Here is a 16,563-nt window from a genome sequence, read left to right as displayed (position 1 = left end):
ACTTTTTCCTTTTACACACATTTCCAAACTCGATCACCAAATTTTGTAGTTTCTCCCTCGATTCAGCCATTAGTGCTGTATCACAAGCAAGCAACAACTGACTCACTTCTTAAGCCACATTCCCCTACAGACTATATACTCTCCTCTTTCTTCGAGACACTTACATGTCCTTCCTCACCACACCATCCATGAAAAAATTAAACAACCCTGGTGACATCAAACACCCCAACATTCACTTGAAACCATCCACTCTCCTCTCTTCCCTCTCGTACAGACGCCTCACACCTTTGATAAAAACTTCTCACCGCCTTTCGCAGCTTTCCGCCTACATCGCACATTCCTAAGACCTTTCATATATTATATATCTATATATATATATATATATATATATATATATATATATATATATATATATATATATAGGTGTTGCCGGACTCCTCTTTGAGGTTAGATCGCAAGTGAAAAGTCACTGCCGATGATATTGTGTCCTCCTCACGGGGCGTATGGTAAACAGTCTCGTCTGGTCATAATTCACTCCAGAGGAGTCCTTCCTTTCCTTGCTACTGATTGTAGAGCAGCCTTGATGCTGCAGAAACCTAGTGCATTGGGTCTTAGGGTTAATCATGTATGTATAAATAGATAGCTGTTGATAATTACTGGTCCAGGACACCTCTTCTGAGAGAGTCCTGGAGTTACCCCAGCATCGCTTTTCCAGGAGCTGCTGCAGTTCCAAGACTGCGCTAATTCCAGTTGCAGGGAAATGCTGGATTTCTTTGAAGTGAGAAATTCTTTGACGAGGCTCTACTCCTAATGATGCAGCCTCGCCAAAGGTGACTTTTACTCGCTGTGTAACCTCGTGCAGGCGAAGGTATATATATATATATATATATATATATATATATATATATATATATATATATATATATATATATATATATATATATCTCCATCCGTCCATCCCAAGGAGATGCCTGCGGGCACATATGCCTTTATGACTCAGACTGGGAGTTTGCATGCATAATGAAGATGGTTTAAAATGTAATTCTTAAGTATACATCTGCTTTCATTTCCTTCATATGAAGTAACATGAAGGTCTTGTGAGCATTCAGTAGTCCTGCAAGATTTAGGATGGTTTTTGAGGGATGCAACGCCTCCTTTCTGACGCAAGAGGTAGCTATGCGTAAGATTGAGTACATGTAGAGTAAATGTGGTTGTTTACACAGGAATGTGTATAAGGACACGAGTGTATATGACACACACGCACACACACACACACACACACACACACACACACACACACACACACACACACACACACACCTCCGTGGTGTAGTAACAATTTACTATGTCCTCAACCGACCTCTTTCCCCACCCTCCCATTCCATTCTCCCTAACACTCTACCCTTTTCAGTATCCCCTCATCTTCCTATCCCATCCCCTCCCATCCTTCCCTCCACAGTCACCTCCAGCAGGCAGACAATCTAAGGGTATTACGTGGGACAGCCCCCGAGGTTGGACCTGGGCACGTACGGAGTCCAATGCTGTCCCTCCCTGACCCAGACACCAGTCCTCCCTCCCTCCTGAAGCCCAGCCTCCTCAATTTTTTCTTACCTCCCCAAGCTTAGCCTCCCTCCCAGGTCACCGCCTCACTTCTCACCTTGCATTGCTTCATCCAAACTTGCTTCACACAGACTCAACACCCAAGCCCCCCTTCCTTTAGAGGACGACTGAAAGAATTGCCTTCCTAAAGAGAGAGAGAGGGGGAGGTGGTTAGGTTAGTGGATGTGTTAAGAGTAAAGAGACAGAGCAGTGGAGAGGGTCTCATGGTGTGGGATGGGAGAGGGGAGATGGAAGGGGGGGGGGGGGTAAGAGATGAAATGGAACGGAGGGGTGTGGTGGTGGATGAGGCGGGTATGGGAGTGAGGGGAGTCATGAGGGCAGGGAAAGTTGGGATGGGGTTGAGGAGCGCTGCAGACCACGGAGGTATGAGAGACCTGCCGGCTTGCCTCTGGATAGACCTGACTGGTAACGGTAGAGATGATAGTGCTCGATGTGGTTATACCTGGTCAGGTGTGTGTGTGTGTGTGTGTGTGTAGTTAAGAGACAGGGCAACACGAATGTAAGTTTCTCTCCCCGTATCATGAATAGTAATCACACACACACACACACACACACACACACACACACACACACACGTCCCACGTATTCCTCCGCACTTTAAAGACTCATATTAAGTCAGTATGGAGCTGTTGCTCCTGGAAGAAGGAGAATCTCGCTTCCTGTAATCCTTTCTCACAAGACCCGTCTCCAAGTCCTGGTATTAATCTTCTTACCCCTGTCTGCACACACTAACAAGTCTGTCTCAATCTTTACCTGATAAATCGGGAGACAGAACTGAACTGTATGCTTAAGATACGCTTTTGTCGTCGAGTTGCCAGGGGCCACTGAGGTGTTCTAACCAAGGAGGAGGAGGAGGAAATGTTGTGTTGGGGCGATCAGGGATAAGAGCAAGGGGGTAGGGGAAACTACTGCAGGGGGAGGCTGGATTAGGTCTGTACCATGAGGAGGGAGGAAGGGTTGTAATAGAGGCGAATGGGGAAGAGTGTTAGTAATATAGGTGTGGTTTATGCTGTAGGTGAGGTGAGGCATTTCTATTTCAACGCCTTAGGACACACACACACACACACACACACACACACACACACACACACACACACACACACACACGTACGTGTATACAAAGATTAGAGGCCTTAGATTTGCCTACCTTGGATGAGAGAAGAGTGAGGGGTGACCCGATCACAGCCTTTTAAGTCTTCAAACCAGCTTGATGACGCAGGAGATGGACGGAACAGAACAGGCAGAGGACATAGCATGAAAGTAAGCAAGACACGTGTTAGGACAGATGTGAGAGATGTGCTTTCATATCACGAGGGGAGTGGCTGAATGGAATAGGCAGAGTGGTGAGACAGTGACTGTGGGCAGCACACGGGATTTTGGCATGTATGGTGGTCGAAAATGTTCTGGAGATGTGGCGTTACAATGTTGGAACTCCCTCCCTCCCGGTACTGGACACACACACCAGATGCGTAGATAACGCACACCAACCCCCCAACCCCCCATCGTCGACATTTAAACGCGTGAGGTCTCGCCCATGACACTCTCTCTCTCTCTCTCTCTCTCTCTCTCTCTCTCTCTCTCTCTCTCTCTCTCTCTCTCTCTCTCTCTCTCTCTCCAACCTCACAACCCCTTCCCATCCCTCTCCTAACTCCCTTCACCCCCCTTCTGCCCCCTGCCTCCCTACCTGTCTTCCCCCACCTTCAGGTATGTATATATAAACACCATAAGCCTGGGGGAGCCAGTGGAGGTGGGCTGTGGCACGACCCAGCCCGTGTTTGTGAACAGAGAAATCTTCCCACACCACCTGTCGACAACCCCAGCTGTCTGTCGACAACCCCGGCAGGCTGTCGACAACCCTGGCAGGCTGTCGACAACCCCAGCTGTCTGTCGACAGCCCCGGCTGGCTGTCGACAGCCCCGGCTGTCGATGGTCCTGCCTGTCAACACTCTTTAGACCAACGGGAATTCTGACGAAAGCAGCCAGTCAGGTTGTCGATGATGGGGTGGGTAAGATGGCTGGAGAAGAGAGGGAGAGGAGGGGTGGCTAGTGAAATGAGGAGGGAACCTTAGAGGAGCTTCTGGGACTGGGGAGGAAAAGATGGGGAAGACTTCACGGAGAGGATGAGGAGGAGGAGGTCCTGGGAGAGGCAGAAAGAGGGCAGTGGGGGAGAGGATGGGCTCTCACCTACACAACCACCTCTCTCTCTCTCTCTCGTACATTATCCCTGGATCTTTCTCTTCCTGAAGTGCTTCTGTTGTACTCCACGAGAGCTGTTATCTCATTTCCCTCGTCTCACTTCATTTTTCCCTTTGTTCCTTTTATCATTTAACTCGATTTTGAGATCTTACGCTTGACCTGTTTTATTTCATTTTCAGAATTGCCATCTTCTCTCACAAGTGTTTGAAAGTCATGTGTATATATATATATATATATATATATATATATATATATATATATATATATATATATATATATAATGTCCGCTGAACTCGTCTTTGAAGTTTCTGTCTCTCATGGAAATGAAAATTCCCGCAAGACATGACGACGCTGGAGGGAGGTTGATCTTGTTATGGAGTTGTCACCACCAGCGGATGATGGCTGGGTTGTGTGTGGTCTGTCAAGTTGCGGGATACATGGCCGCTGTGTGATTTCTTAGCGGCTGAAATTGATCGCTTCTGGTGTGCGTTCTCCGTGTACGACTTGACGATTAATCAATTGCTCGCCAAAGGATCAGTAACTTCATGATTGATCATTTGCCCTATGATTGATCTGTTACCCCTTGATTAATCATTTACCCCTTAATTGACCAGTCAGTCCATGATTGATCAGTTACCCTATGATTAATCAGTTACAACATGGTTAATCCGTCCAGCCTCCGGTAATATGGACTGTGGTAGTATAAGCTACAGAGGATTAGGCTATCGTAGTTTACTTTGGTAGTTTGGGGTACGGTACTTTACGCTGCGGTAGTCTAGACTACGGTAGTTTAGGCTGCGGTAGTCTGGGTTATTTTAGTTTGGGCTGAGGTAGTCTAGGTTACGGTAATATGGAATTTACGGTAGCCTGGGCTACGATAATCTAGAGTGAGGGATTTTGGGCTACTGTAGTCTAGGGCTACGATAGTAGGGGCTTTGCGGTAGTCTGAGCTACGCGTTGTCATTATCACCACCATCACTCATCTTCGCGCCATCACACTTGCTTATCATCATCACTATCAGCGGAGGATGGATTGTGTACATGACACGAGCCATCATCAGTCTGGCACCAGAACTGTGTCATCTGCAAACAGCAACTGACTCGCCTCACGGGCAGGGCGCCTGCCCTCATACACAGCAGATGGGAGACCCATTATCACCACACTCACCATCTTCACCATCAGTAGTGCCTTCATCATCATCATCATCATCTCATAACATGAATCTAGTAAACACAGTAGTGTAGTGGTTGTCGTTGTGACCCACAATTCTACTGGGCCCAGGTTCGAGTCCCGGTTAGGGTGGGCGACCACAGTCAGTCGGTTCACAGCCATCCCAGGCGTTCATCCCCTCTCTTGGGTCTGGTCGATGAATTGGTACCTTGCGTCATTTGGGTCGTGTGTGTGTGTGTGTGTGTGTGTGTGTGTGTGTGTGCGCGTGTGTGTGTGTGTACATAAGGTTAAGAAGAGATTAAAAGGCGGGGCAACACCAGTGTAAAACTCTCTCTCTCTCTCTCTCTCTCTCTCTCACACACACACAAGCAAACTTCTCCCCACTTCCCCTCCCCCTACATAAACACACAAACCTTTCCTCCATTTTTTTTTGTTTCGTCCGCAAACACAACACGAGACAGAACCTTTCATCTCTGTGACCGGCCGCACAATACACCTCCTTCCACTCCAAATTAGTCCGTTTCACACGCAGGACGCCTCTAAATTGCATATTAAATCATTAGGGTTTCGCACACTGCGGGGTGTCGTCGTGGGGAGGGGGGGAGGGGGTGGGGGAGTCGGCGGGGCGCCCCCCCCCCCCCCCCCCGGCATCTGGAGGTGGATAAGTTTAATTTGATTTATGAATGTAATTACATGGACGAGCAAGAGATCTGAGGCGATGGGTTGTCCCTCCCTGTGTCCCTGGGAAATTAACTGTAGGGGAGGAAGTCAGTCAGGGAGAGAGAGAGAGAGAGAGAGAGAGAGACAGACAGAGAGAGAGAGAGAGAGAGAGAGAGAGAGAGAGAGAGAGAGAGAGAGAGAGAGAGAGAGAGGAATGTACTTACACATTCCTGTAACGCTATGCAGTCAACGCTGTATATTGCTGTATTCTGTATCCTAATACAGCCAGCATTCTTGACACACTGTACTCTCCGCTCGTCCACGCCTTAATGCTGTGTACATCACAGAGTCTCGTATAATGCTATGTAGAAAAAAATCTATGCTACATGTTCGCTTTGCGCGGTTCCCTCTCTCGCGCGCATGGCGTCACGAGGGTTCCCTCTGCGCGCATCGCTTCGCTCGGGCCTCCGTCTGCGCACGTCCCTACCCGCTCCACCCCGCGGAGAGCGTGTGTAGGTAACAGTAGACACTCTTTTTGGGTCGAGGCTTGGCCCTCGTTGGTGTCCCGCCCGAGCCTCGGTTACGGCGATGATTGAACTGGAGAGTTAGACGTGCTGGATAAGGGTAATCCTTTTAGCATCAGGAGGGGTGCAGGGCCTGGGCTGGGCTAGGGTCAGACCGGTGAGGGAAGGGAGGAGAGACGAGGGTGGGTTGAGTGTTAGGTTCGGGGGAGACCAGGGCGAGAGCAAGGTTAGGAAAGCAAGTTGACGTTAAGCTTGGGGAGAACAAGGGTGAGTGTAAGCTTTGGAAAGCAGGTAGAGGATAAGCTTAGGGAGGACAGGATAATAGTAAGGTTGAGTCATTAAGAACTCGTGCTCTCTCTCTCTCTCTCTCGGTGTTCTGTTTTCCCGACTCCTCAGATCAGCGTCAGTGTTTCCTGTAGCTCGTTCATTTATCTTTAGCGTTCGTCTCGTTTAGTAGCTTCCTCTTTCTCACTCCCTCTCCTCCTTGTAGTCTCTTCCTTATTTTTCATCGTGTTCGTCTTGTTTAGTAGCTTCCTCTCTCTCTCGCTCCCTCTCCTCCTCGTAGTCTCTTCCTTAATTTTTCATCTCTCGTATTCTCGAGCCATTTTCTCGTCTCTTTTTCTCTCGTTTTGTGGCTGTTTGTTTCCGTTTGTCTTATCTGTTTGTATTTGATATATGAATCGATAGAATAAAGAACAGTTTATTGAATTCAGTGAGCCATTCGGTTGAAAACATGTAGTAGCGTTATTAGATATTACAAAACTGGGAGGTCGTAATGATTAGTTAATCATAACAGAGCTTAAGATCCAGGTGGGGCTGGATATTTCCACGATTGGAGAAGCACATGAGTGAGGTACATATACACAGTCAAGAGTGGCAGATGTGCAGGAAGGTTTACACGGTCAGTACTATGGGTTATGCATCCTGCACTCTGTGATGATTGGTTGAACATAAGAGATGCATGATTACAGTAACATACTGGTTGACATTATGTGCAGCCAAGATGTGTGTGTGTGTGTGTGTGTGTGTGTGTGTGTGTGTGTGTGTGTGTGTGTGTGTGTGTGTTTACCTGTTTGTACAGCGCGGAGAGGGTGTTCTACCCACGTAGGGGTCCCCATATCTCTTGAAACTTCTTGACCCTCAATTAGCCTTGTAAATATTTCTATACTGCTACCATTCACATGTCTCGTTACTTGCTCTTCTCTAACCCTCCGCCACTCTTGCATTTCTTCTTTACCTCCATTCTTTCCATTTATTTTTTCTGTCGTCTTTTCTCACGACGTCCCATTACTCTCCCATTTTATCTATCTCGTGTAAAGCTATTCGCTGTTGACGTCGTTCAGTTCTTTTAGAAAGAAGGTTGGTATCAGGTCACCCTTGTCTCTTCTCTCCTCCATGGTAGGTAGATGTGTAGCCCTCAGCCTCTCACTGTGGCTCAGATCTCTTAACTCGGTTATCATTTGAGCTGTCCTTCTTTGGACTATCTCATTTAACTCCTTGTTCTTCTTTAGATGCCGTGACCAGACTCGAGGTGCAGAAGCTATTGCTCTTGTGTCCATATGCTTAATGCGATTCCATTACAATATTCGTCAACAGACAGTCATCCTCGTTAACAGGTCTCACGATGTGAATCTCTGGCGACGGTTTAAGCACACATAATCAAGCACACATGATTGCGCCGAGGTTTGCTTTCACTGTGTGCCATCCTCATTACTCCGCACTTACTCTGATTGAAGTCCCTCGACCAATTATAAGACCGACCCAAGAGTTTGTTCTAGATTACCTCGTAACCCGTTGCAATCATCATTACTCGTCACTTCTCGCTCATGAGCTAGACGTAATCCACTGGCATGTTCAGGTGAGACGTCGGTTCAGTTGATGAGTTGGATACACTTGCTAAGAAGAGCAGTGGACCCAAGAACGAGCCCTGCGGCACACCAATGGTAACGTTACCAAGGCCATTTGGAGACTGCTCCTTAGACCCTTGTCCTTTAACCCTTTCCTTTCAGGCAGTGTACACCTATCCATCTTCCATACTCTGTACATGTGTGTATGTATTATGTGTATACGTTTCTGTGAATGTGTATATATATGTATATTTATATATATACCGTACGTATATGATGGTAGCCAGAAGGACAGTGAAACCCTAAGACCCGGGCACTTTCGTGATGATTCACATCTTTAGGGATACAGCGGTAATTGTATACCTATGTGTGTGGGTGTGTATTCAGGACTGGCCTGTCGTGGCATAAAATTAAAAAGTTTCCTTACATCATCATTTCCCCTCGTGCAGTGCGTAAAGTTAGTTGGGGGAAAAAGGCAGTTAGTCTAATTTAATGGCGTCGACGCAGCGATCCAACGCGCCCTGAATAACAACAACGTGAGGAGATGAATAGTCGTGTTTACATACGACTAACTTGTATGTTCACACAAATGTTTAATTGGCAGATTATTTTAGGGATAATTGATACAATATATATATATATATATATATATATATATATATATATATATTCCTATGAGTCCACGGGGAAATGAAACACGATAATTTGCCAAGTGCACTTTCGTGTAATGATCACATCAGGGGAGATACAAGAAAGAAATATCACTGTCAGTTGATATATACAACGAAGAGACGAAGCTAACTAGATATATGTGAAATATGATAATATTCAGATGATGCAGAAATTCCGTAATATACTGACCGCCCTGTATGTATACCGTATATGTTTGCTTAGATAAAGAAATTTCACCTAACCTTTTTTTCGTATTAAAAAGGGTATCGGCCAACCCTTTCATCCTGTCGAGTTCCGACAGTTAATTACGCACTTCACTTGAAGAAACCGCTTGTCAACTTTTATTCCCGTGCCTGACCGCTAACCAGGGCCAAGAAAATGCGATCTCCCCCCCCCCCTCCCACCCACCCACCCACCCCCAACCAAATGAGCGGCAGGAGAAAGGTCAAACTGCTGACCTTTTCTGTTGTGTATTCCCTGACCGGGAGAGCACCTGAAACATTGAGACGCGCGGTCAGAAACCACGGGCCACCCGTACGGTACCTGATGGTAGATTTAGTGGGTTATTTTATATTTTTATGTCTCGGCCTCCGAGCATCACTGTTTATATGTATATATATATATATATATATATATATATATATATATATATATATATATATATATATATATGGAGTGGAAAAGATTTTGAGAGATCGGGGCCTAAACATACAGGAGGGTGAAGGTCTTGTAAGGGATAGAATAAATTGGAACGATGTGGTATACAGGGGTTCATGAATAAATGGACTGAACCAGTGCATGTGAAGCGTCAGGGGTAAGCTATGGAAAGGTCTATTGGGCTTAATTGTAGACTGGGAGCTGTGGTTTCGGTGCATTATGCATGTGAACTAGAGAATGGATGTGAGTAGGTGCGGCCTTTCTTCGCCTGTTCCTGAGGCTACCTCGCTGACGCAGGAAAGAGCAATCAAGATGTGTGTGTGTGTGTGTGCGCGCGCGCGCGCGCTCATGATTCCCCTTGGACCTTTCTAAAGGCTCCTGCAACCGCTACCCAATCCTGCGCTTTACCTGGAAAGGAAATGTAGCCTCCTTTGGAGTGGCATACATACGCAGATCACACGGACCGAAGGTCTAAGCGAGGTGGTCTGGCCTTAACACCGTTGAGAAAGATGCAGTCCCCATGAAAGCAGTGGAAGAAAGAATGACAAAGTAAAGACTCTTTCTCCCCACCTTTCATGACTAATATGCATGATAGAAAATTTTTTGATTTTCCAAAAGAGGAACAGAGAAGGGGGCCAAGTGAGGATTTTCCCTCAAAGGCTCAGTCCTCTGTTCTTAGCGGGAAATGGCGAACAGTAAGAAAGAAAATTTTATACGGAAGTCAGAAGTTAGAATGAAAATGAACACGTCATGTATTCCATGACCATCGTTATGCATCCCTTCACTTTTTGTTATAAAGACATCAATAAGGAGCTCCAGCCTCGAGACTTGACATGTCTGTATTACCCCTGATATGAAAGGATGACACAGTCATTCCTTCTTGTTCGCTTACAGCCGGCGACGCTGGTTAATGGGTGTTGCTACGTTAACGCATCATGTACAAGGCGAGGTCATTGGTTGAGATGGTAGCATACTATACCACTATGTTATGATGATTGGTTAATGGAATTATTCGGTATCGGAGAGTCACAGGTGACCATCAAGCCTATTTTGACCACGTTAACAAGGATGCTCTGAGCATCATGTTCTGTGAGATTATTCCACGCTTCGATGATACCGTTCGTAAAGATATATTTTCTGCAGTCCAGATATACTCTGGGACCTCATTGGTAGCACTGGTGCGACTGTGAAGCAATTTTCTGTATGGATATTGTTGAATCCTTTAAGTATACTAAAACATTCTGTAAACTTGTCTCGATGAGGCCTCATGCTTTGAGAGAACCAATTCACTTCTTGCAACTGTCTTCGTGTTATTGTCTTTTATTTACGGAAGGAAAGAATTAGTTTAGTTGCTCTACGCTGCACCGAGGGGCCTAGAACTGCACTGCATATTCGAGGGAAATGGAGGAGGGGCGGGAGGATGAGGAGGGGGGGAGCTAACGAGAGCTGAGTATAGCGGTAACACCACATCCTTGTTACATGTGAAGTTTGTGTTTATGAATGATATATTCCAGTTTGCTTTCTTGACAGTTTCCTCACAATGCTGGGAGAGTTAGACGTTGTTGGAGACGGTGACCATCCCCTGGGTTCCTCTCACAAGGGGTTCATAATTAAACTTAGGGCTAAGGTTTCCTTGCTTGCAGCATCTGAATATTGTTAACCTTGTATGGCATTTGCCATTTTTTTCTAGTCTAGTCAGCTATTTTATTTATATCATCGTCTATCTTCTTCAGTTAGTATGACACAACTGATCTTTGCCGTCTTCAACTCGGCACATTAGATTATTCATCCCTACATCGAGGTCATTGAATATTTTTTTTTCTTTTTTTTCATACGATTCGCCATTTCCCGCATTTGCGAGGTAGCGTTAAGAACAGAGGACTGGGCCTTAGAGTGAAAATCCTCACCTGGCCCCCTTCTCTGTTCATTCTTTTGGAAAATTAAAAAAAAACGAGAGGGGAGGATTTCCAGCCACCCGCTCCCTCCCCTTTTAGTCGCCTTCTACGACACGTAGGGAATACGTGGGAAGTATTCTTTCTCCCCTATCCCCAGGGATATATATATATATATATATATATATATATATATATATATATATATATATATATATATGGATCTGATGTAAGCGTCACGAGAGTGTAAAATATACTGTTGGCAGACGAGTGCTGGCCATAAACAGACAGTCATGTTGAAGAGTTATCTTTTGACGGAATATTTCGAATGTTAGCTTGGTTTCTTTGTTTATATCGTCTGATGGACTGTATACACTGCCTCTTTTCTTCCTGCAGCCTCTCTCTCTCTCTCTCTCTCTCTCTCTCTCTCTCTCTCTCTCTCTCTCTCTCTCTCTCTCTCTCTCTCTCTCTCTCTCTCTCTCTCTCTCTCATCCTGCCTCCTTTCCAACTCGGTGATCCGGTAAACCATTACTTATTCACACGCTTAAAACACAGCCTTTATCGGCGCGCATTAAACGTTAATGGCGCGGCGGCCAAGCTGGCGGAGGATGTGAATTTACCGAGTGACTCGAGCGTCTGTTTTTACCAGCGATCATTACACCTGTTGAGCGCCAGAGGTGTTTCTTGCTGTCGGCTGCTTCCTTAAAGATGGCTTGCCTTTGTCATCCTGATGATATGCCTATGTTTACTGGGCTTGACGTACAATACTTGTGTGTGGGGAAGTATTTAGCTGGGCTATCCTTCGTTTCATTCATTCTTCTATCTATTCATCTCTCTCTCTCTCTCTCTCTCTCTCTCTCTCTCTCTCTCTCTCTCTCTCTCTCTCTCTCTCTCTCTCTCTCTCTCATGTATATATATATATATATATATATATATATATATATATATATATATATATATATATATATAATCATAGGGCTTGCTCTAGATCTTATCCATTATCCCCAGCGTAAAGAGTTATAAAAACAAGTATCATTACCTGGCCTGTAAGATTTTTTTTTCATATATTTCAAGCGTGATGATGTGCAATACTTATTCAATTGTTGCATTATACAGGGTCGTTGTATTGTACGCCATATGTCTCCTCTATAACTGTCATTAGGCTTCAGTAGTCACAAATGTAAAAGTTATTATATGTAATCCCATACCTTGCAGTATGCAAAACAGGCAGATGTGTGGGTGTGAAGTGTGAATGTTCATTACATACACGTATGTGTGGGTGTAAAGTATGTGTCCTGAGTACATACACTGTCTCTGCTCTGCCACAAGGGTCGTATTTTTGTTTTCATTGGTCGGTAATACGTTACATAGTTGGTTGAAATGCGATGACTGATTTGACAACTTATTTTCTAGTTCACAAAATTGTGGAGATGTTTAATGGTGTCTTGCTCATCCGTATGACCCCGTTATCTGTAGATAAATCACGTCAAAGATATCTTTTTGTAGAGGTCATTATCTCTTCTAAAGTTCACCACCTAAGAATAAACTTAGAAATTTTGTGTTCCCACTGTAGAAATAGATTTAGTCAACTTTCGACGTGTTTTTTTTTGTCTCCTTTTTCTTTGTGATAATGTTTTCTAGATGGTATCAAAGCCAGATTTCAGCCTTATTTTCTTGTTGTCATTTGTTAGTTAATGTCGCCAGAGTTTAGCCCTGTCTTGATTGGTAATCTGTCTTTCTACTGTCGCCAGATTTGAGCAAGATCTGCTTGGTATGAGTTGTCATTCACCCTCTCCAGATTTCAGTCATGTCTTACTGTGCCTCACATTTCAGCCTCATTAGCAACACTTATTTACAGTGCCTCAGATTTCAGGTTTATCAGTGACATTTGATTTACAGTGTCACCCAGATTTACAGTGTCCCCAGATTTACAGTGTCCCCAGATTTAAACCTTGTGTAATTGGTAACGTTGGATTTTCCACTATCCCCCCAGATGTTAATTGGCAACACTTTTTGTTTACCTTGCCCACCCCAGATTTTTCCACCCTGCCTTATTGGTAACATTTGTTGTTTACAGAGTCGTGCGCCTCGCCGCTGGGCATGGAGTCCGGCAGGATCCGTGACAGCCAGATCACGGCCTCCTCCTCTTACGATGTGTCCGTGACCGGTCCCTTCTCTGCCAGGTGAGTCCCGTGACCCCCTCAAAGTCACACACACACACACACACACACACACACACACACACACACACACACACACGTATGTATCACTGTGTTTTAACCATTACAATCACCAATCGCCCACCTTAATGGTACAGAAGATTCGTCAATACTGACTCACACCAATCCGGACGTACCTCGATCGCTCCTAATCCATGTCATAACAGCTCACCCAGTGCACACCAGTCCCAGTTACCACCCGTGCACACGTACCAGTGCTTAACGAGGCCTTGTGTACTGGTGATTAGCAGCGTGAAGAAGGGGAGGGAGGGAGGGGGGACACCCGTACCCATTAGAGAGAGAGTGTGTGATTATCTGTTTGTAATGACCTGTTTTCACTGGACTGTGTGTTGTGTGTGGGTGTTTGCGTGTGGGTCTGTGTGTGTGTGTGTGGGTCTGTGTATGTGGGTCTGTGTGTGTGTGTGTGTATGTGGGTCTGTGTGTGTGTGTGTGTGTGGGTCTGTGTATGTGGGTCTGTGTGTGTGTGTGTATGTGGGTCTGTGTGTGTGTGTGTGTGTGTTATGAGAGGTTCAACATGGGCAGTCCTCCCCTTCCCCTGCTCCCAACAGGTTTGAATACGGGCACGGGTTATCGCTCCACGCCCACCCCCTTTGCCCATTATGTACACTGAGCTATGGGGGTGTTGAATGGTTGGGGGGGGGGGCGGTGAGGGGGGAGAACATTGGCTCAAAGGCCAGCACCCCCCCCCCCCCATTCCCCCCCCCTCCGGTTCTCGCTTGGCCAGGGTGAGATCAAATTCGAGGAAACATTTAATTCCTGTTAGTTTGTAATTAAGGCACTGAGCATGATGGGTTCTGGCCGCTCACCCGTTTTGTGTACCGAGTTATGGTGTGTTGAATGGGGGGGGGGAGCAGACTCGTGTCCAAGTTGCTTAGAAAAAGGAGAAAACGAGAACTCGTTTACTTAGAAGTCTGATAATTGACAATGATGTGATAAATGGTAATATATATATATATATATATATATATAATATATATATATATATATATATATATATATATAGATAGATAGATAGATAAAGGCTGAATTTATACGAAAGGATTGATTGCTGGAAATAGATAGGTAATTCATGAACAGGTAGGATTGGTTAATGGAGATAAACAGATGGATAGATAAATAGATAGTCTGAATATATATATATATATATATATATATATATATATATATATATATATATATATATAGGATGGATTTATTGATGGAGATAGATAATGTCTGAAATAATATTGCTAGTATTGTTTGAAGCCGATAGATAGACACTGTTTGAACTTATGATGCCAGGATTGATTGATGGAGATAGATAGGTAATGGCTGAGGTTATGTTGGCAGGTTTGGTTGATGGCGGTGGATGGCCAATGTCTGAAGTGGCGGCGTTAATGGATGGAGTCTGAAGTGATGATTAATGAAGACATACAGCTAACGTCTGAACTTATAGCACAGCAGGATGGCTTGGGGGAAGGAGATAGCTAATGTCTGAGCTTATACCGACAGGATGGGTTGATGAAGATAGATAGCTCATGTCTGAACATAGAACTTCTGGATTGATCGATGGCCTTGCATAGTTATTGTCTGAACTTTTACTTACAGTATTTATTAATGGAATCAGACTGTTAATGTCTGAACTTATACTGCCAGGATTAAGTGATAGACAGAAGGTTAATGTCTGAACTTATACTGCCAGGATTAAGTGATAGACAGAAGGTTAATGTCTGAACTCATACTGCCAGGATTAAGTGATAGACAGAAGGTTAATGTCTGAACTTATACTGCCAGGATTAAGTGATAGACAGAAGGTTAATGTCTGAACTTATACTGCCAGGATTAAGTGATAGACAGAGGGTTAATGTCTGAACTTACACTGCCAGGATTAAGTGATAGACAGAGGGTTAATGTCTGAACTTACACTGCCAGGATTAAGTGATAGACAGAAGGTTAATGTCTGAACTTATACTGCCAGGATTAAGTGATAGACAGAAGGTTAATGTCTGAACTTATACTGCCAGGATTAAGTGATAGACAGAGGGTTAATGTCTGAACTTCCACTGCCAGGATTAAGTGATAGACAGAGGGTTAATGTCTGAACTTCCACTGCCAGGATTAAGTGATAGACAGAAGGTTAATGCCTGAACTTGTACTGCCAGGATTAAGTGATAGACAGAAGGTTAATGTCTGAACTTATACTGCCAGGATTAAGTGATAGACAGAGGGTTAATGTCTGAACTTCCACTGCCAGGATTAAGTGATAGACAGAAGGTTAATGTCTGAACTTATACTGCCAGGATTAAGTGATAGACAGAAGGTTAATGTCTGAACTTATACTGCCAGGATTAAGCGATAGACAGAAGGTTACTGTCTGATTTTAACTGCCAGGATTAAGTGATAGAAAGAAGGTTAATGTCTGAACTTATACTGCCAGGATTAAAGAGATAGACGTAAGTTAATGTCTGAACGTGTGCTGGCAGGATTGACTGGTGGAGCTATAGATAGCTGATGTTTGATGAAGGTAAATAACTTCTCAGCTCGTTACAACTGGATTAATTGGGAACATGTCTGTGGTAGATCAGACGTTTAACCTCAGACTGTATAGTTAGCCACATGATGTTGACGACAGTTGTAGAGCTCCGTATTGTGTACTGGTTGTATGTTGTTGTTGCACGTATATATCGCCAGTCTTCGTGGTACTCCAGTTGTGTTGTGATTGTTTTGGGACCCATGTTCTATGTTAATGTTGTTGTACAATTTCTTTATACGTGTGTGTGTTTGTTTGTGTACACACACACACACACACACACACACACACACACACACTAGCCTGCATTACAGTAATGGTTTTCCACATATTTTCTTTGGTCTCCATGTCCCTCATTGGAGGGAGAGAGAGGGCCAGCGTTCAGCCTCCTCTGGAGGGAAAATGAGACGAGCGAAGGGGGACTAGGGCGGTTGTGGATGATCATTGTGAGGTTGTCGGGTATATTTATATATGTACATATGTTGGAAAGATGTGATGTGATTATTACACGAAAGTGCACTTGGGAACTTTTCGTGTTCCATTTTCCCCGTGGCCTCATAGGAATATATATATAT

The 16,563-nt window shown here is 44.6% G+C and overlaps 1 protein-coding gene across 2 annotated transcripts in view; it reads left to right on the top strand.

Annotated features, from left to right (window-relative positions):
- Positions 1–16,563, top strand: part of LOC139756034 (discoidin domain-containing receptor 2-like) — a 1,074,315-nt gene that overhangs the window by 761,662 nt on the left and 296,090 nt on the right. For both annotated transcript variants that reach the window (XM_071674983.1, XM_071674984.1), the window contains one exon: positions 13,317–13,422. In XM_071674983.1, coding sequence (XP_071531084.1) covers positions 13,317–13,422 — 106 coding nt within the window. The remainder of the gene's footprint in view (positions 1–13,316; positions 13,423–16,563) is intronic.

The sequence above is a fragment of the Panulirus ornatus genome, chromosome 20 (genome assembly GCF_036320965.1).
Source record: "Panulirus ornatus isolate Po-2019 chromosome 20, ASM3632096v1, whole genome shotgun sequence".
Lineage (NCBI taxonomy): Eukaryota > Metazoa > Arthropoda > Malacostraca > Decapoda > Palinuridae > Panulirus > Panulirus ornatus.
The sequence above is the reverse complement of the archived record's forward strand: the minus strand, read 5'-3'. Positions and strand labels throughout refer to the sequence as shown.